The sequence below is a fragment of the Chinchilla lanigera genome, unplaced genomic scaffold (genome assembly GCF_000276665.1).
Source record: "Chinchilla lanigera isolate Chin_1 unplaced genomic scaffold, ChiLan1.0 scaffold00119, whole genome shotgun sequence".
NCBI lineage: Eukaryota > Metazoa > Chordata > Mammalia > Rodentia > Chinchillidae > Chinchilla > Chinchilla lanigera.
In genome coordinates, this window is record NW_004955520.1 from 964,538 (window position 1) to 984,970 (window position 20,433).

General features: G+C 39.8%; 1 protein-coding gene across 2 annotated transcripts in view; it reads left to right on the top strand.

The window, feature by feature from the left end:
• The window catches only part of Wdr26 (WD repeat domain 26), a gene marked incomplete at its 5' end in the record, with an annotated part of 33,459 nt that extends 14,033 nt beyond the window's left edge, over positions 1 to 19,426 (top strand). For both annotated transcript variants that reach the window (XM_013507050.1, XM_005409219.2), the window contains 8 exon segments: positions 1,489 to 1,627; positions 6,695 to 6,835; positions 8,585 to 8,704; positions 10,516 to 10,661; positions 11,099 to 11,177; positions 11,459 to 11,588; positions 14,009 to 14,194; positions 17,459 to 19,426. In XM_013507050.1, the coding sequence (XP_013362504.1) occupies positions 1,489 to 1,627; positions 6,695 to 6,835; positions 8,585 to 8,704; positions 10,516 to 10,661; positions 11,099 to 11,177; positions 11,459 to 11,588; positions 14,009 to 14,194; positions 17,459 to 17,484 (967 nt within the window). In that variant the 3' untranslated portion in view covers positions 17,485 to 19,426.
• Between the last annotated feature and the right edge of the window lie 1,007 nt (positions 19,427 to 20,433).

Sequence of the window (20,433 nt, forward strand, 5' to 3'; positions counted from 1 at the left end):
TGCAATGTTAACTGTGACCGGTCTTACGTTTGGAATTTTCTACTTGTGTTGTTTGGTCTTAAAAAATCCATATTTTGGACCATTTCAGATTTTAGATTTCTGAATTAAATGATTAAAATGTACAGATTTGTAGTGTTCAGACACTAGCTATTATGTAGCCATTTGAATATAAGTGTACAATAATTCAAGTTAAGTCAGTTGAGTTCAGGGTCATAGACCAAGTTTGAGGTTGTTCAGGGCCACATCGGGCTGGAGCTACCACACTGGACAGCAGGGAATGTGGCATTTCCACTGTCAGAAATTCCTGTTGGATGTTGCTGATGGGAGAGATCGGAGAAGGGCAGAATGGGTTTTTTTGTTTTGGGTCCCAGAATCAAACTCAGGACCTTGTACTTGCCAGGCAGGCACTTAGGCCCCAGCCCTAGAACAGTTTTTTAAAGTGAGTACTTAATAAAAATGCTCATTTATACAGTAACATTCTCTTTAACTTGGTAGGCTTAATTATAAATCATAGAATTCTTTGCCCTTCCTATATAATCAGCTTCCATTTAAGAACTACATGGTCAGACTCAGTCTACATGCTTCACCATTCTGTATCCTCTTCACCCTGTGTAAGGAGTCCTGCAGGACATACACTGTTGCCTTCAGTTTATAGCTGGAAAAGTTGAGATAGTAAGTTAAATATCCCAGAATCACAGGTGCTAAGTGGCTGAGCTCTGATTTGAACCTAAGCCAGTCAGACTGCTTGTGACCTTCTTCAGGCTCCCTCTTAATAGTAGTTGCCCCAGTCTTGCGCATTTCTCCTGCGTGCTCCCAGAAGTACTGGGAACATATTTGAGTATCTGTTGAGTTCAGGGGTATAAAATGCCTTTTTAGTCCTCATAAGAATCCAGAAATCTTGCTGAGTAGTTATCGATCGGTCTCCTTTTACAGATGAAGGAACTGGGGTTCAAAGGAAGCAATTAAATGATTTGCCAGAGACATTAATGCTTATGACTGCGAAAGGACCCAGACTTGTTGGGCTGCAGTGCCTGTCCTCTTTGTGTTGTGCCAAGTTGCTTTTCTAGTAAGGCTTACCTGGATTTTATATAATTGAAAATGTTACATTATTCCTTATTCTTAGTAGAACAACCAGCTAGTGCCATCCGGCTTACAGAGATAAATGTGATCCCTGATTTTTATTTATATGAATTGGCTTAATCAGACCAAGTAACCTTCAGAAGGTGGAAGAAGTAAATTTTAAATTGAAGCAGATTTTAGATTACCGATTTCCACTAAGGTTACCTTGACTAAAAACATACCTCATGTTACAGTATTTTTCAGTATAGCAATGTAAACTTGATTGTTAAGATTTACAGATGCATTTATGTTCTGTTTTTAAAGTTTGTGATGACATAACCACAGAAATTTTATCAGTTGTTCAACATTTTTCCTTGTTATATTAATCCATTTTGGAAGAATAATTATGTGTGGGTTTCTTTATTTTAGGAGGCAGTTCCCCTGTTACACTCAGCAGATACTCACGGAGCATTGTAATGAAGTGTGGTTTTGTAAATTCTCTAACGATGGCACTAAACTAGCAACAGGTTCGAAAGACACAACAGTTATCATATGGCAAGTCGATCCGGTATGTACTCCAGTATGTGTGTTTCAGTTGAACGGGGAGTGGACTATGAATCTCACCCGCTGGTCACCTGTTTTTATAGTGTATGTGGATTTTTTGTAAGTGCAGTTTTGTTTATGTTTGTCACTTCTTCCTGTGTTGTTTAGATAACATATGTAGATTAATTTTGAAATTGTTAAATGTTCATATTAGTGATCATACAAAGTCAGTATGTGCATTCTTAATCCTCCTAGTAACTATTATGTACTGTTTTTAGAGAAGGAAACATGTAGAAGTTGCATGCCCAGCCTTTCACAATTGGTAAATGGAAGAATTTGGCTCAAGGAATTTTTTTTCTTTTAAGAGCAAAGTATATTTATTGAGGGAAAAAGTCAAAGGAATATTTTGACTACAAAACCACTGAGATTAGCGTCAGTGTCAATCTGTATTTTTGTTAATAATGTATAGGCTCTGCGTGCCCATTCTGTCCCAAGTTAGAATAGGCCCATTATACTATGCCTTTTGAAGCCCTTCGTTGCCCTGCAGGGCTTGGGTCTTCCTGCGTATTCCCTGTGCCTTCTTTCCCCAGTGATATGTATAGAAATTATTGCATTCTGTATTTAAAATTCTAATTCTTTTAGAATCACATTTATCTTTGTTTTTAGCCAGTGACTGCAGATTTGTGGAAATAACATTTTCATTTTTTTTTTTTTTCAACCAGTTCAGCATTTTAGAGAAGTACATGACTCCACATAGCTTAGGAAGCTATACTTGATTTAGCAGATGTTCACCTAAGATCATGAAGTAAATAAACTTGTTTAAAGTTCAGAATTAAAATATCACAGCGTTCGCTTCAGCATGTGCAGAATTAAAATATATTAGTCCAGGATAATATTTGGGGCTTCCATGTTGAAAACAATAGAGAAATGGAACAATAAGCAGAAACATTTTTAAAAAGAAGAGAATCCAGTTTGGTAGCCTACAGCAGTTCCTGCATACCTGTGTGCCATAGAGAATGAAAGGAAACAAGATCTGTTCTTCACTGGCCAGCAAGATTTGTGTTTTTGGTGCCATATACTCTTGGCAATTTGACAAAACTATGGACACTCCCAGAGTAGTATTTTAAATGCATAAACCAAGACAACACAGCAAGCCCAGATACACATTAGATGTTAATTACATAGGAAACCTAGTTATATTTAGATAGTTACCAACGTAGTACAAAAAGCTGTCATGATACTGCTATATTAACACATCAACTTACAAATTCTAATAGCAAATATAGTCAGAATTTTGACTCAGTAATGTGTATATATAATACAGGATACTAGTAACAGCTCTTATGTGTTGTGAAAATACTTCAGATGTCTACTAAGAGTTGCATAATTGTAAATTGGCTGTATTACTTTCTCCTGCCCAATATAGTATACTGGTAGTGGTTTAATTATCATATTCAAGATTGAAAGAAATACCAAATTTTAGGCTGTGGTTACAGAAATAGAGATACAACTTTTTCCCATTTAAGTTCAAGGACCCCTGATTTTATTTGTATCCCCTTCTTGGAGGTTCTAGGTTAAAAAGCCCTGTGAAAGGATTGAACAGTTTAGAAAGGGAAATGTAGTAGCGTGAGCGTTGCCATCTGTATGCGTGTGTGTGTGTTTGTGTATGTACACACGTGAGTGTTTGGAAGCGCAAGGAACGTTGCGAGTGAGAGTGCTATGCCACAGTGCTGTGTGTCACACGGGTGGGTAGGAAAAGGGCTTTCTAAGAAGAAAGGGAGCATCTCCCACCATCTCCTACCCTCCTATAACCCCTGCAAAACAAGAATAGAATTAGTAATGGCAAAGACTAGGTGATCAAATCCTCTCCTTTGAGTTCTGTTTGAAAGGGGCTCTATTTTCATCCCCTTATCTAGGTGATGTCTCTGAGAAGGAATGTGATGCTATCAGATATGTGCTTTATTGAGTGTTTTCTCATGGCTGTGTGTAAGAGCCTCTTCATAGCCCCTGTGGGGTGTGTGCTGTGTGCCAGAGCTTTTGCCACAGGCAGCCCAGAAGCTTCATGCACTGCAGTCACTGTAGGGCAGATGCTGTGGGAGCTCATAGCAGGTCCTACTGGAACAGAAAGATAAGGGAGGTAAGAGATGGAGATCCTTGGGGAAGAAAGGACAATGAATTTTTAGGCAGAACGAGCTAGGAGTGGTCCTGAGATTAAAAAAATAGCTTGCCATTTGGGCAGTTTGGGGAAAGAATGTTAGGTAGACTTAAGAGATGAAATTAATGCAGCAGCAGTTAGATCAAAGGAGAGTTTTGCTAGTATTTAGGCCTTTATGTCAGTGTTTTCTGGGGTATTTTGTCCGTATAATGGTTGTGAAGAGTGTATCAGGTGTGAATGGGAAAGGGTAAGGCAGCGTTGATGTTTATATTCTAGTCTGAAGTAGAGGTGATTTAGGACACTGTAGTAGTTTTTAGATGGCTGCACTGTGGCAGGTCCTCTAGGGTGGTCTAACTCTTCTGCTATGGTGGTATTTTTGTGGTATGTAATACTATTAGGAAAATTTGTGCCCTTTTCAATATGTATTTTGTGTGGTCTATATTTCTAATTGGATAGAAAAAAGAAACAAGATTAAACCTGTTATTATTCTAATACCCAATTTCCTTTAGCCATTTTTCCTCTTGTCCAAAATAATGAATTTTACCCATCCCCTCCAAAGTCTAAGCAGTCCTGTGAACTCCCTTTGAATTCAATAGTGTAAAGGCGCTTTATGGTAAAGATGTAACTATATAGTATTGAAATCTTTGTTTCCAACTTTGTTTTACAGGATTGTATTTTGTTGTTAAGGTACTTGATGCACTTAGTTTTTGAGTCAAATGTAAAGGAGTTTGTTACTAGTTTAAAAGCAGATCTTCTGAACTAGTGGTGATGAACCTTAGAACTTTCAGTGATAACAGAATGTGGGCTGCGGCACGTGTGCCATAGGCTCACCCCACTGACCTGGACCATCGCTGTGACTGAAGGTTTGTTCCTGGAAGAAGTTAACCTAGTCGGAAAACTTGACCTGTTTACATCACATTGACCTAATACTACTGATGTAATGTAAACACCCCATGCCTGTTACCACCCTCAGAAATTATTGCTTTTTGCCAGTGTTATCAAAACAGTAGAGAATTGGATGAGTGATAGATAAGCTTATTAGAGAGAAAGCATAGAAAACACAGCCCACTTCTCCGTGACATTTCTGGGGATGGGTGCCCAGCCTGGTTTTACTAGGCCAGTCCAGACTCTGAGAGCGTTAGCTGTCACTGTTGGAACCCCCTCGGCCTCAGATGAGCACATCAGGCTTGCTCAGTGAGTCTTCATACTAAAGTCTAAAACGTCTTTCATTGTGTCTTGTGGTTTCTTTCTTCCTCTTTTCCCTGTCCACAGCCATCCATGTCCCCTACACCAGACATGTGTAGCTTGTCTTTGAATACCTTTTATTTTGGTGTTGTATTGGTTTGCCCTGATGGGATTGAATCTGAGCCCTCACATGTCAGGCAAACACTGTACCACTGCCGTGTTGATATGTTTATCTCAGAAGTGCCTCTTCATCTCGCGTTTTTGTATCCTGACCATCCTAGTGGAAGGCTTAGTGTCAGGAGTTCTGTTGGCTCCTTACAGGTTTCTTGATCCAGTGTCTCTTCTGATTACTTCCACATTGTTTTCCTGGTCTTCTCCCCAAAGCCAGGTACGGTGTTATATGTTCTTAGCTTGATGTTTTTAAGTGGCTTTTAACCTGCTGGCTAAATCGAGCCCCTCAGCCTCAGATGAGTACATCAGCTCCTCCAGCCCTGTCACTGGCCTCTCACAGTTGCAGTGCACGGCTCAGCCTGCAGAGATTAGCAGTGTGGGCCTTGGTGTTGAGTGGCTGCAATTCAGATCCTCACTTTGCCATAATCAAAAGCAGTTTTCTACTAAACCTTATTTCCTTCCCTGTAACATGAAGGAGGTGACAATACTCACTTCCTATACTTGTGCGGATTAAATTAAATATTGTGTGAGTGTAGTGGTAACTTCACTAAGTAACTGGTAGCTTTGCAGGTGAGAATGTGGTATGATATGGTCACTTGAAAAGTAGTTTGGCAATTCCTCAAAATTCTTCATAGCTGGATATGGTGCCACACACCTCTAATCCCAGCATGTGGGAGGCTGAGACAGGAGGACTACCATGAGTTCAAGACGAATGTGAACCTACATAGTGAAACATTGTCTCAGAAAAAAAAGAAAAGAATAAATGTTGACATAGAGTTAGCATGTGGCCCAGGAATTCCACTCCTGTGTATATACCCAAGAGAAATAAAGCCATACCTCCACACAGAAGTATATAATCCTAGCCACTTGGGGTGAGAAAGGTCAAAAACTAGAGACCAGATGTTCATGAGCTGAATATAGTGTCTGTGAAACGAAGTACCATTCAGCAGTAAAAATGATGCTCTGCAGCCTGGATGAACCTTGCAAACCTTATGCTCATGGAAGAAGCAAGTGGGAAGAGACGCAGATACGCGCAGATCCCGTATAGTTACGTCCAGATTGGGCAATGCACAGACACAGAAAGTAGTAGTTTCTAGGAGCTTCAAATGAGTGTGGCTGCCACTGGGTCCGGGGTTTGGGAGGAAAAACGATTTTTTAAAGTTAGAAAATCAGATAGTGGTGATGGTTAAACAACTGTGGATATGCTGAAATCACTAAGTTGTATACTATAGAAGGTGGAATTTTATGTTGTATCTCCTGAAGGTGTTAAATAATAAGAGGTGGTTGTTAAACCTTTCTGCTTTCTGTTCCCTTGAATGTCTTGTCTGGGCAAGTTCTGGGTCATCTTTGTATTCCGTCTAGCACACAGTGACCTCAGTGTCATAGGTACTTGATAGGTGTGAAAATGTGAGTGAACACATGAAGCAGACTGAGGTTTAGTCAGGGAAAATCGGTGTGAAAACTTGCTTGGATTATTTTACATTATCAGAGCACATCTTTATAGCTTTTTACATTCTGTCGCCAGAAAACAATGATTTTTTAGGGATAGGTGCTAACTGAGTTGTCTGTTTTCTCTCTTAGGATACACACCTGCTAAAACTGCTTAAAACATTAGAAGGACATGCTTATGGTGTTTCTTATATTGCGTGGAGTCCAGACGACAACTATCTTGTTGCTTGTGGCCCAGATGACTGCTCGGAACTTTGGCTTTGGAATGTACAAGTGAGCGAGTTCCACTCTTGGTTGCTGTAGCCTTTCAGTAGGCAGAGTGTGATGCACTTACTGTAACTTTATTCCTGGTAAATACAGCAGACCCACTTACCCTGAGCTCCTACATTGTATTTTTTTATAAAAGAAAGTTTTTCAAATGGAACTCGTGTCCAGATTTATGAATGATGAGTAAGCATTTTCAGAGTGTTTCGTTTTGTTCTGTCAAATTTGCACTTTTTCCTGTGTGCCTTAGAAAAGATTTTGTGGTGTTTTGATAGTTTCACAATTGTATCAGCATTATATTACAGTTTCCATTCGAGTGGCAGTTGCATCATCTTCTTACCTACATTTGATATTTTGAGCAAAGCAAAATGATGCTTTCAACAGTTATTTTTATTAAGGACATTTATTTATTTATTTTATTATTTTTATTAAGTTTCTAAGTGAAAATTGAACATTTCTCCAGGATCCGTTTTTAGAAGAACTCAGAATTGGGCTTACTCAATTATTTATGTTGTAAAATCCCTGCAGTTAACAGTTTCTTCAAAAATTAAACTTCTTTAAGTGGTTACGTGATGGTTTTTGCTTTTTTAACTCCTTGGCAAAGGATTGGTTAGGCTGTTCTAAGCATAATAAACAACCATTTCTGCTTTCAGAACTTGATGTGTTAACATGTGTGAACAGGAAATGCCAAGGATTTATTTAGCCATTAATTGCGTATTTATGCTTCTAAACCTTTAACTAAGTGACCAAAAGGTAAATAGCTGAATAACTCCAAGTTTGTAGAAATATTTAGACTGTGGAAGTTTTTTTAGGTAAAAAGGGGATGTCTGGTTTTCTGCTTTGTGACTTCTACACTTACTACTTTGCCCCAGTTCCTGATCATATCCTTTGTTTTCATTATTTTACTTTTGATTACCCATTAATCACAGGAAAATCACACCCATGTACTTCTTTTTTTTATCATACTGAGGACAGCTATTACTTCTCAGAAGATCCTTTATCTAATCCCTAAAACAAAATGGAGCCAAGTGTGTACCTTCTAAATTGAGTAACTTAGAGAACCTAACAGGAGGACATCTGAGAGTTACAACTACTAACTGTTCTTGCTTAGCTGGAAACAATGTAGAATGGCTATGCTCTTTCTTTTGCTACTTTTGACTGAAGAAATGGTTACATATTAGAAAAAGAATGTTCATTTCTGTCTTGGAATGTGTGGATTGGTAGTGATGTAGTTTAAGGGCATAGTATTCACTGTGTTCTTAAGAAACTGTTAATTGCATTCACTGCAGGTTTAGAATAAAATTTATAAAGAACTTCTGACTAAGAAAGGTAACTCAGGATTGGGTATATAGCTTTAGGCTTTTCAGTATCTTGCTTGAGAAAAATTACCTGTTTTACTTTATGAATGTAAGCAGTCCAGATGAGCAGTGTGTTAATGTTTATCTCATCGTATCTACTCTGGGTCATTTGTGACAGGCATTGTTCTCAGCCTTTCTTTTTCCTAAGTCCTTGATTTCTCTTCTGAATAGTACCTGTTTTTTTGTGTTTGTTTTTGTTGTTGTTTTTTTTTTTTCCTTTTTGGCAAGGCTAGTTGAAACAATTTATTTCTCTGATTAACTACCAAGCTAACCAGATATCTCAGTTCTTCTTTTTGCATGCTTTTTTTTCTCTTTTTTTTAGCATATTGTTTGTCCTTCTTTGCATACTCGCATTAGAGGGCGTCTCAGAGGTCTTATCCACGGTTTTATGTCCTTGCAGACGGGAGAACTTCGGACAAAAATGAGTCAGTCTCACGAAGACAGTTTAACAAGTGTGGCTTGGAATCCCGACGGGAAGCGCTTCGTGACAGGCGGCCAGCGTGGGCAGTTTTACCAGTGTGTGAGTGTGTCAGCCTCTCCCCAGCGTCCACTTCACAAAAAGAATATTTAGGGTTTTGTTTTGCTTTTTAAATAAAAAATGCATCGACTCAGTATCTTTGGGCATACGCTTATAGTCCCAGTCCCTGAGAGGCTGAGGCAGGAAGAGCACCATAAGTTTGAGGCTAGCTGGGCTACCTCATGAGTTCAAAGCCAGCTTGAAGTACATAGCAAGACCCTGTCTCAAAAAACCCCCCACAAAAATGTCAATAGCTACTTTGCCATTCTACTAAATAAATACTGTGCACTAGAATTTTCTTCTTTCATCCTTACCCATTTCTCGTGTTCATATATTAGTGAACCATTTAAATGTTTGTATAAGATGTACACTTTGAGGTTAGAAAAGCAAGTTGTTTCGCTAAACATTTTTGTTCTTATGAAACAAGTTTCTAATTCATAGGAATGTGAAGATTTAGTGTTCATTTCTTTTTTTGAAGTTTCTAGCCATTTGCATTTTTGTTTCAAAAAATGCTGAGTTTTGTGAGTAGACTGTTTTAAATATTGAGGAATAAGCAAAAAGACTTGTGATTTGACTCGCTGGTAGAGCCCTCAGTAGGGCCCAAGAAAAGGACATGTAAATATTCCTGTGACTAGGTCCATCATGATTCAGAAGCAATCAGTGTCTTTACTCTTGTCCAGATCCTCTGCCTGAGATCTTCGTTTAAAACTAAAATTAAGGTAATAAATCATTTACCATAACTAAAGAGCACTTATCGTAAACACTTTTTTATGTAACCATTATAAGTTACCAGTTCCTTGTATTAAGCTGGCTTGAGACTGGCCGAGTTTAGTATTACCCGCATGGCTGTAAGCCATTAGCTTGGCTTGAAATAGCCACTTGTGTTCCTCCTCGGTCTGCCGCCTCATACAGCACTTCAACCTTTAGGGTACAGAATTCGGTAATCCTTGCTAATCTCTGAAATGGAAGTTTTAATGCTTCTCAGAACTGTGAACATACAAAGTTTTGAAAATTGCCTGAAGATGCCCCAGGTTCTAGGTAAAGCTGTGTCTTAGTAACCGTCTTCCTTATCACAGCTTCGAATGTTAGGGGACAAACTCCAGCACAGTCTTTCTTCGGTGTCTGCACATTGGTTCCAGAATCTTCTTGGATCCAAGAATCTGTGCAAGCTCCAGTCCTCTGTGTAAAATGGTACCATATTTGCATAAAACCTCTGTGCATCTTCTTAACATATTTTAAGTCCTGTCTAGATTATTTGTAGTACCTAAAATAATGTCAATGCTGAGTTGGTAGATGTTATGCTGTGTGTTCAGGCAATGCGTGATCTGTACAAACAAGTTTTTGCCCTTTAAATACTTCCTGTTGGGCTGGGAATATAGCTCAGCAGCACTGCCTGGCAAGTGCAAGGTCCTGAGTTCGATTCCCGGTACCAAAAAAAAGAAAAGAAAAAATAAATACTTGCTGTCTGTGATAGGTTGAACCGTGGGTGCTAAACCCATGGATGAGAAGAGCTAACTGTGGTGAATTTTAAAGGAATATTTCACTTGTTTTCTGTTAAAATTGAGACTTTACATGAGCTTAGATTCAAAACATGAGAATATTCTGCTTATTTTTTATTTATGCATGGTGCATTATTGAAGGGAGATGGATTTACAGAAGGTCTTTCTACTCTCCTTCAGATATCATTGCAAAATTTGACCCATATTCAAATTTTCATGGTGAAAAACACTCCCATTTCTAAAAGCTACTGGGCAAAGATTTGGTAAGTCTGGACCCTGCTCATTCAAGGCTTACCAGTGGTTTTCTGCACTTAGGACTTGGACGGGAACCTCCTGGACTCCTGGGAAGGAGTGCGTGTGCAGTGCCTTTGGTGCCTGAGTGATGGAAAGACGGTCCTGGCCTCTGACACGCACCAACGGATTCGGGGGTACAACTTCGAGGACCTTACAGATAGGAACATGTAACTACCCTGTGCTTCCATTCAGCAACAGTTATATTAGAATGTGTATGTGGTAGGGCTTTTTCAGACAAACTGGATTTTTTTTTTTTTTTTTAATATTTGGATTTGATTTGATTGCTTGGTAATTTTGGTTGATGATGAGGTGATAGATAATCATTAACTCAGCCAGCCGTTGATGGCACACGCCTATAATCCTAGCAGTCAGGAGGCTGAGGTAGGAGGATCATGAGTTCAAGGCCAGCCTGGACTCCGTAGCTAGACCCTGTCTCCAAAAAAATAGACTTAAAAATCAATAACTCAGATTCCTAATTGCATTATAGTGTATAATAATGATTAAAAGCAAAGTTGTACTTATGCAGGCACATTTTATATGCTGGTATTTTTACTGTCTTGACTCCTGAATTTGTTGTTTCTGACAAATTACTTTCTGGTTACAGAGTACAAGAAGATCATCCTATTATGTCTTTTACCATTTCAAAAAATGGCCGATTAGCTTTGTTAAATGTAGCAACTCAGGTATGTTTATTAAAATTTTCAGAAAAATTCAGCTTAGTACAAATTTTAATTGATTTTAAGTATACATAGAAACAAATTCTACTTACTAAATTTTACACATGTATTGCATCCTAATTGTAAAATATTAGTGTTTTGCATAAATAATTTACTAGAATATTATCACTTAATGGAATATTAGTTTTTTGGGTAAATAAAAAATGGAAATTGTTCCATCAGGCAAAATTTACTTTTAAAAGTTGTTTGGGGATAGAATAAATACTTGTATTCTCTTTTATGTGCAGGGAGTTCATTTATGGGACTTGCAAGACAGAGTTTTAGTAAGAAAGTATCAAGGTGTTACACAAGGGTTTTACACCATCCATTCATGTTTTGGAGGCCATAATGAAGACTTCATCGCGAGTGGGAGCGAAGGTGAGTTTGTCCCGAGAGTTCCTATAGGTTGAGTTCCTATAGATTGATGAACTTAAAGTTTTGTAGTTCTCAGTAGTCATATCTTCAAGCAAATTGGTGTTATTAAAAATTTTCGGTTGTTTATCCACTATTAATTGCCGATTTGAGCATTCCTTTTTATCACAAATCAGTAGTAGTTGCAAGTCAGTCTTTTTTGACCTTTCTAAACATATTGTGGCCTTTCAGACTTTCCATGGATTTCCTTTTTTTTTTTTGGTGCTGGGACTCAAAACTCAGGACCTCGTTTGCCAGGCAGGTGCCGCACTGATGAGCTATATCCCTGGCCCTCATGGATTTCTAGTTGACTTACTTTTATTTCAGTTTTTGTTTTGGAGAGTCTCACTGTATAGTCCAGACACTTTTGGTAGCTTCAGCTGGCCTTGAACTCGAAGTCCTCTTGCCTCATATTCCTGAGCAGGACTAGGCTACCATGCCTTGCTTCTAATTGACTTTGTCAATGTTTTGAATACATTAGGTCTTCTACTTACATTTTAGTTCCTCCTGTTGTAAGCTCTCTTGCCCATGCTGCATTCGGTCTTGCTTCTGGTGGATTTTTTTCCCCTTTTAAATTATGCTCCAGAATCCTCCATAGTTCTAAAAATATGTATCCTAGAAGTGCCTTAAAATAGGAATGGCTACCATTGTTACTAGTGGCACCAAACTTTAAAGCCCAAACTAAGCCTAATGAATACTGTAATTAAAACATACTATATTCTGTTTAAGGCTGAAAATGAGATGACTGTGAAGTAAAGATGGTAGTTTTCCCATCGTGAGTATATCATCTCTCAAGATGACCGCAGTAACCCATTTGCCATTATTTGCAAGCAGTATATTTCAGAGACCCTCCGAATCTCTAAATACGTGCATGCCACTATAAAAGAGAGCAGCTGGGAACCTTTTCCCCAGAAAAGTAGTACTATTCAGGTTTTTTCATTGTGCTGGTAATATATAGGAAGACTAGGTTTATTTTTTATCTTTGAATAAATAGTGGATTTCTCAGACTGATACAGCGAAGAGAGCTAAATCTGACCATGACTACCTGGGATCCTATTTTTGCTACCTCTTCAGCAAATACTCTTCCTTCATGTTGTTCACAAAAGCATTTTTCTCCTAGTGTAACATACTTCAATTGCCCGTCTTTCTCCTTTGCAGACTTTAATTCATGAAGAAACACAACTATGTCTTCTCTTTTCACCAAAATTAATTTTATACAAGAAAGATTTTCAAAAACAGTGAACAAATTCCTTCTAAGAAAGATGTACTCAGTTCTTCAAATTGTGCTTTTTACCTTTTACTGTGCAAAAAAAAAAATTTTTTAAAAATTAAAAACACAGAGAAATCAGATAAAAAGTTGACTTTTTATCTTACATCTGAAGTTTTAAAACCAGGGGCCATTCTCTGTAGAATACCCTCGGTAGCACACCCTCAGAGAACTTGCAGTTGCTCCACCTTGCTGTCACTGTCTGTTTAAATCCCTTTCTAGTTTACCCTGAGAACCATCACTTGTGCTTACTCTCTTCTCATTAACGCAAGGTGTGTGTTCTGTTCAGGACACCGCTGCACACATACTTACACAGTCCTCTTAGCAAGAGGAGGCAGGTGTGCCCACTCACAGCACAGGTAACCAGACTCTGTTAGCAGTCAGTGGTGGGAGGATAATCAGGGTTTGGGTAGTCTGCTTACAGGACCCAAACTTTCAACTAGGATTTTTAGTTTTGTTTGGGTTTTATTTTAGATTAGCTTATGACAAAGAAACAAAGCTATAGGGGATCTTGATTTCGTGTGTGTATTGTGTGTTTGTGTTTCCTGCACCCCCCAGTAGTAGGGATAGATCCCAGGGATGTTCTGCCACTGAACTAGATAGAACTATATCCCTTTTTTAATTTTTGAGATAGGGTCTTGTTAAGTTTGCCCAGACTGGTCTCCAACTTGCCATCTTCCTGCCTTAGCCTTCACAGTAGCTGAGATTACAAATCCATACCACTGAGTCTGTGGAGAATCTTGTTACGGGGTTTTTTTCTGTTTGTTTTTTACCACTTCATAGGATTATAGTCTTCTATAAAGCTTTATGTGCAGCACAGATAAGAGACTTGTCTAGACTTGCTAGTAAGTTCTTGAATGGGGCTGCTTAGACTTGAACCTGTTAACCACAAGCAGGCCACTCACCTGCTTGGTGCTTTGTCTCCATCCCATAAAAGCATGTGGGATAAGCAATAGTACCTGCCTCATGGGTTGGTGGTGAAGATACAGAACTTGGTACTTGGAGCTCCCAGTACAGGGTTAGTGATCATCTTCGTTGGATTTGGGTATCTTGCTTTTCTCTAGTGAGTGATGTCTGTAAACAACTCCCTTAACTTCTCCCCAAATCACTGTGTCTTCAGATCACAAGGTTTACATCTGGCACAAACGTAGTGAACTGCCGATCGCGGAACTGACAGGGCACACGCGCACGGTGAACTGCGTGAGCTGGAACCCACAGATCCCGTTCATGATGGCCAGCGCCTCCGATGATGGCACTGTTAGGATATGGGGGCCAGCCCCCTTTCTAGACCACCAGAATATTGAAGGTAATGTACCTCCGTGTCCCTGTGCTTTGTCCACACAACGTGTGGCCTTGCTTACTGGGGATACTATGCTTTACTTAAACAGTAACTTAGGCAAAGTGCAGGTGTGATGCCTCTACTCTGTATACTGTCGGCCTCCACGGAGGGGATACGAGAAATCAGAGGTATCCAGCAAGGCCTGTGGAGGCGGGGAGGATATGCTACCTTATTATGTCTGGTTAGCTGTTGCTAAAGATCTTACCTGAAAATCATCTTCATCCTGCTACCCAAGTATAGTGCACAAGCTGGGGAAGCAGGAGGATCACAAGTTTGAGCCCAACCTGGGCAACTTATCCAGATCCTGCCTCATAATTTAAGAAGAAGGGGGAGCGGGCTGGGGAGGTTGCTCGGTGTAAAGACCCAAGCTTCAGTCCCCAGTACTACTACATATACAAACATATTGAGGAGAGTGTGATGGCACACACTTGTAATTGCAGTACTCAGGAGGCTGAGGCAGGAGGACTGCAAGTTCAAGTCCCACCTGGACAATTTGGTGAGACTTGATTTCAAAAACTAAAACAATAAGGGGTGGGAAGGTAGCTGTGTGTAAGGCACACGTATGTTAATGCCATGTAGCGTGCTGACATGAGCTGTGCTTGATGGGTAGGGACTAAAATTCACCCTATACCTAGGCCTTTGCTGTCTTCACCATCTGGTATAAAGTAATCAGAATTCTGTAGGGCAGAATGCTTATCCTTATTTTTATAGGCAAAGAAATCAACCCAAGTCTAATTTAATTTATTGAGTGCTCCCAGAGTTTCTGTTTTGGGTCTGGAAATTTGGTTCCTATCACTTTTGAGATAGTTGTACATGAAGAAAGTTCAAAAGATAAAGCTAACAGTAGTAAAACTACAATGCTGACAGTTACGAAGACAAAAGCTTAGTTGGACAGTAGTTTGTCGTGGTGGCACACATGCCTGTAATCCTAGCACTTGGGAGGCTGAAGCAAGAGGATCGCCATGAGTTCAGGGCCAGCCTGGAATATACATAGAAAGGCCCTGTCTTAAAAATCTTTCAAAAATAGCCAGGTGTGGCCCACCCCTGTAATCCTAACACTTGGGAGGCTGGAGGCAGGAAAATGGCCTCAATTTTGAGGCCAGCCTGGGCTATATACTGAGTTCAGTGCCTAAACTACATAGGGAGTCTCAAAACAAAACAAAACGAAATGACAGGCATAGGAGCGCATGCCCCCCTCCCCGCTCCCAGAACTAGGGGAGCTAAGGCAGGAAGATTGTTCGAAGTTGAGGCCAGCCTGGGCTATACAGTGAGCCTGTCATATTTACATACATACATACCATACATACATACATGCATAAATACAAATATGTATAACCGAAAGCTGGACATGCTTACACATGCATGTAATCCCACCACTCAAGGCTGAGGCAGGAGGATCACTATGAGTTCAAGGCCAGCCTGGGCTTACACAGTGCAGTCCTATCTCAAAAAAACAATAAAACTTAGTTGAACATAGTATCAGTACTAGAGAGGAGAGAGAATGAGAAATTTTATGTAAATGATTCTTTTTTTCAGAGAGAAGTAAAATGGTCAGTTTGCTCAGAAGGCAGTAATTTGTCTAAAAACAGAGTTTCTTCAGTGTGTTCCATCTAAATGTTTTAGTAAGAAAGATGAATAACTGCTCTTAGGAATCTCAGCAGAGGACATTGTCCAGGGTAGTGTTCATGGTTAGGAAAAGTCGGTAGTGTCAGTTTTTGTTTTTCCTTCACTCCTGAAGTATCAGCAAAGACCAGAAATCTTTATCTTCTTTTTTTTCCCCTCTTTGAGTTTCGAGGCCCATTCTTTGTAATTATCTGTGCTTTTTTAAAGTTCTTTTAGTCATTAAGAAGTTACTCCTTCAAATATGCAGATTTGATAAAATTAGGCAGATCTTAGCTGTGTCGGGGTAGATTCACCCCAAAAGATGGACGTGTGTGCCTCCAACCACATTGGAGTGAGAGTTGCTCTTGTGCTTGGTGAGTTTGATTAGCGTGACAGCCACATTCAAGGGTGGGTGGGGTCGGCTGTCAGCCCAGTTCAGCACCTTCCCATTGTATCGCACCAGCATGGGTATAACCCTGAAAACGTTTCATTTTTGCCTGAAACTAAAAAAGCAAAGCAGATATTTGGCTGCATATGCCTTCTTGGGGGATATTTTCCAGGTTGTTTTCCCCTTGCCTTGAAAACGTGCTTTTGGAAGTAGAAATTCTTGTTTCAATTGCGGTACTGGGGATTGAACTCAAGGCCTCACACATGCTAGGCAAGCAGAAGTCATTTAAATGTTTCACTTGACAGTTTTATTTCAAGAGAATTTGCTGACCTTTTGTAATGGAAGAAGGGTGCACTGTTCATTTGTTGCTTTGTTGAAATGGAGTATATGATCAATCAAGTATTGATACTGGAGGAACCTTGAAAACCATGTGCTGATAGTTAAAAGAGGGCAGACCTAAATGTGATTCCATTTATATGAAATGGTCTAAAATAGGCAAATCCAGGGACCCCTGGGGGATTGGTGGTTTCTTCGGGTTGAGTGGGGTGGTGGTGATTAACAAAGATTGACTATGCTCGTGGTTGTATAACCCTATGAATGTACTAAAAACCTTAGGTGTAAGCTGGGTGTAGTGGTACACTGTGTAATCCTAGCACTTGGGAGGCTGAGGCAGGAGAATCATTGCAAGTTTGAGGTTAGCCTGGGCTATATAATGAGACCTTGTCTCAAAAAAACTAAAAAAAATAAAATTGCAACCATGGCCTAACAGGTACATTGTATAGTGTGTGAACTGTGTCAGTAAAGCTGTGCACACGCACACTCTGCACAGAGTAGGGCAGCAGTGTAGAACTGGGGCTAAGCAACTGTGAAATGAGAAATACATAGTTGTAACACACAGTTCTACCTTGGGCCACCAGCTCGCTCTTTCCTCTTCTCTGTTGTAAACTATCATAAGGATATTCTTATTCTACGTAATTTTAAGGTTAATTATAAAAGTTTTCAATTCTAACATAAATATCCACTTATTTTTCTAGTATTCAAAATAATCGTGAGTTTACACTATAATGTATAGCCTAACAGTGAGGTAGATGGTGTTGTTTGTTTTGATGATGAAAGTATCAAGAAATTTTTGTGAACTAAATTTTACAGTCGTGATGCAGATTTTGAAGCTCTCTGTTAACTTGTCTTCTCACTGTCTCCTTCCTCTCTCCCCATGTACATCTTGTCTCGTCTTCGCCCAGAGGAATGCAGTAGCATGGATAGTTGATGGCGAATTGGAGCCCACGACTTCTGTTTAACTTAAAATTAGTCGTATTTGAATGGCTTGGGATTTGGTGCAAACAAACATGATTGATAGCTGGACAGACATGCTCGTCATGAAAAAAGAACCATTTCTGAAGCCCAGCTGGGGCCAAACATTTCCACCTTGCTTCATAGTAACCAGTTGAGATGAAGCACGTCGTAGAGCGTTGTTGGACACCATGTTGAATACCCCCATCGGTTGTGAAGAACTGTGCTACATTCAGGCTTACCCACTGAACTCAGTATATATATTTTTTTCCCTCCTGCCTTTTGTCTGGCAGGATACCATTCTTGTTGCTCTTCTGTGTAATGAAGTTTAAATGCTTGTTTGGAAAACTTTATTTAACAGTTTAGAAGGCTTGATAGAAAGAGTGCATTAGTCTGAAGAGTATACATTGGATAGGAAAGAATTTCTTCCTTTTGTTTCTCAATCTTTCCGCCTTACTTAGCTTGAGATCTTTGCAGCTTGGTTCATGGATTCTAGCCTTGCCCGTTGCGCAGTATATACTGATACAGATGACAAACCAGTGAACTATGTCAAAAGCACTCTCAATATTACATTTGACAAAAAGTTTTGTACTTTTCACATAGCTTGTTGCCCCGTAAAAGGGTTAACAGCACAATTTTTTAAAAATAAATTAAGAAGTATTTATAGGATTAAAGTGACTTCATTTGTATACATTTGGAATCTAAACCAGCTTAAAAACAGTTCCCTCTACAACTTAAACGTGCAGCATAACTGATGCTCTTCTGGATTCCACACAAGACAGGCAGGGACAGTGCTGGAGGGACGTGACACAGAAATTTGTAGTCACCCTTTGACGGTTTCCCCCCTTTTTGTTTTCTTCCTGATGGAACATCATTATGTGATGTTGAAGAAATTCATGTTTCAAAGAGAATTTTAAATGTATCCACATGAGAGATCAGTAGTTAATTTAGGTTTTCGAAAAGCTTGTCTCAAGTTTTCCTTGGCTTGGAAAGTCATTTTGGTGTGATCTAGCAAGAGAGTAGAAGTCAGGTCCAGAAGTTCGTAGCTTGCGTAATTGAGACTGTTAGAAGAATTCAGTAGACTACAAACGTACTTAAACTGGGATTAAAACCTAGTCCTTTCCCAGAGTTGCCCTTAAATCTTTGACATACAAGGATACATGAATTTGAAGAATATTCCTCCTCAGTTTTTTAGATTTGCCATACTGAGCCTCATTCTCCACTGGTGCTGTGTGTGGGATAGTCTTTTCCCTCGCTGGTTTCCTTCATGGAAAAGAACGTTTTCATTTTGAGAATTTCACATTCAAAATAAGTCAAAAGCCTGATGTGCACATTGTGTTTTAAACCCCACGACAGCTGAGTATAGTCCAGTCTCCCGTGAAGTCCTGCTGCTCCTCAGTAGGAGACTCTTAGGTGGCCGCAGCCGTTTCGTTGGGAAGGGGAGTGGGTATGCCCCCAAAGTAAGATTCTACAGAAGGACTCGGGGTACTCAGTTCCCCTCGAGGCCTGGCCAAGTGTGCTGTATTACATGGCTCTACTCCTTCTGGTCCTATGGAGGAGAGCACTCGGACTCAGGAACTCTCCTTTGTGGGGTGACAGGGATTGGCAGCAAGGACAAAGGGGAAATCATGGAAGGGAGGAAGAAGGAAGGAAAACGCATTTGGCCTTAAAATAGTGGGCATTCTTCCAAAAGCCCATAGTAAGAGCAAGTGACAAATCGTGGTCAGATTATTTTGTCGAGTTGGTATATAAAATACTACTTCAAGCTCCATTTTGCAGAGCCCACCACTTAGAGAATCAATTCCTCTTTTGATACTTCTCAGTTAACTATATGTTACCGTTTATCTGGTACTTACGTTTTCTTGACTAAAATTACTTTTTACTTTAAACTTGAATAAAAGTCTTCATTGGTAACTGTATACAATTAAGTGGCAACTTCTCTTTACCTCAGTACAGTTGGAACCATTGATTCCTGTGTGCCCTTCAGCTGCCCGTCAGTCCACCCTGTCTGGTCCTCCAGGACTCTCAGGGGCTTAGCGTGTGGTCGCAGGGTGCTTTGGCACATCATAACACTGCTGAGATCCGTGCCCATCCAGGGTGACTTGGCACTTGGATTCTTCTGCACCCAGCCCCCCTTAGATCTGAGTTTCCACAGTGCTGAAGTATAGCCAGGAGCACTTGAAAAGAGTGGATTAAGTGGGGCACGTTTCCAAGAACATAGCTCCTGTTAAAAGGGAGTGACAACTATGCAAAGGTTTCCACAGCAGCTAGGTGAGTTTGCTTTCCGGGTCTGTCAACCCTAACTGGCAGCTTCCTATACACTGGTATTTAGCTGTGCCAATTTGCTGTAAACGTCTGTTTCCTACGTTTGCCATGAAGTGACTGTGCTAGAAAGGTGGAAGAAATGAAGAAACCTAGGACTTTGTGATGTAACAACCTAATGGCAGGATTTTCTAACCCATAGAAATCATTGAAAACTTGCAGTAATGCCGTAGACGGTAGTAGGTTTAAGAGTGAGAACACTATCAAGCCAGCTATATTAACAAACGTCAGAATTGAAAAGTACCAATACTTTTTGCACATAGATCAAAATAGAGTGGAGAGTTTTTGGCTCCAAAAATCAGGTTAGTAGGCTTATTTCCATGTGCTTGAAAATGTTTCTGTTATTATGTATTAAGGGCTAGAGCAAGAATGAAATTAAATGTCTTTTTTCCTCCAAGTAATTGGTTGCTAATGGTCAGATGTTAGATTTGGGGACTGCTGAGGTAGGCATGTGGGTGGTGAGACAGGATTAGGAGTTGGGAGGGATGAAAAAGCTTCTGTTTGGTTTTTGTATTTTGTTGGTATTCGTGCCTGCTACATTTCTGTTGCTCTTACTGGCCACATGTTACATTAACCCAGGTAAGTAGTTTAAGCGGAGGAAATT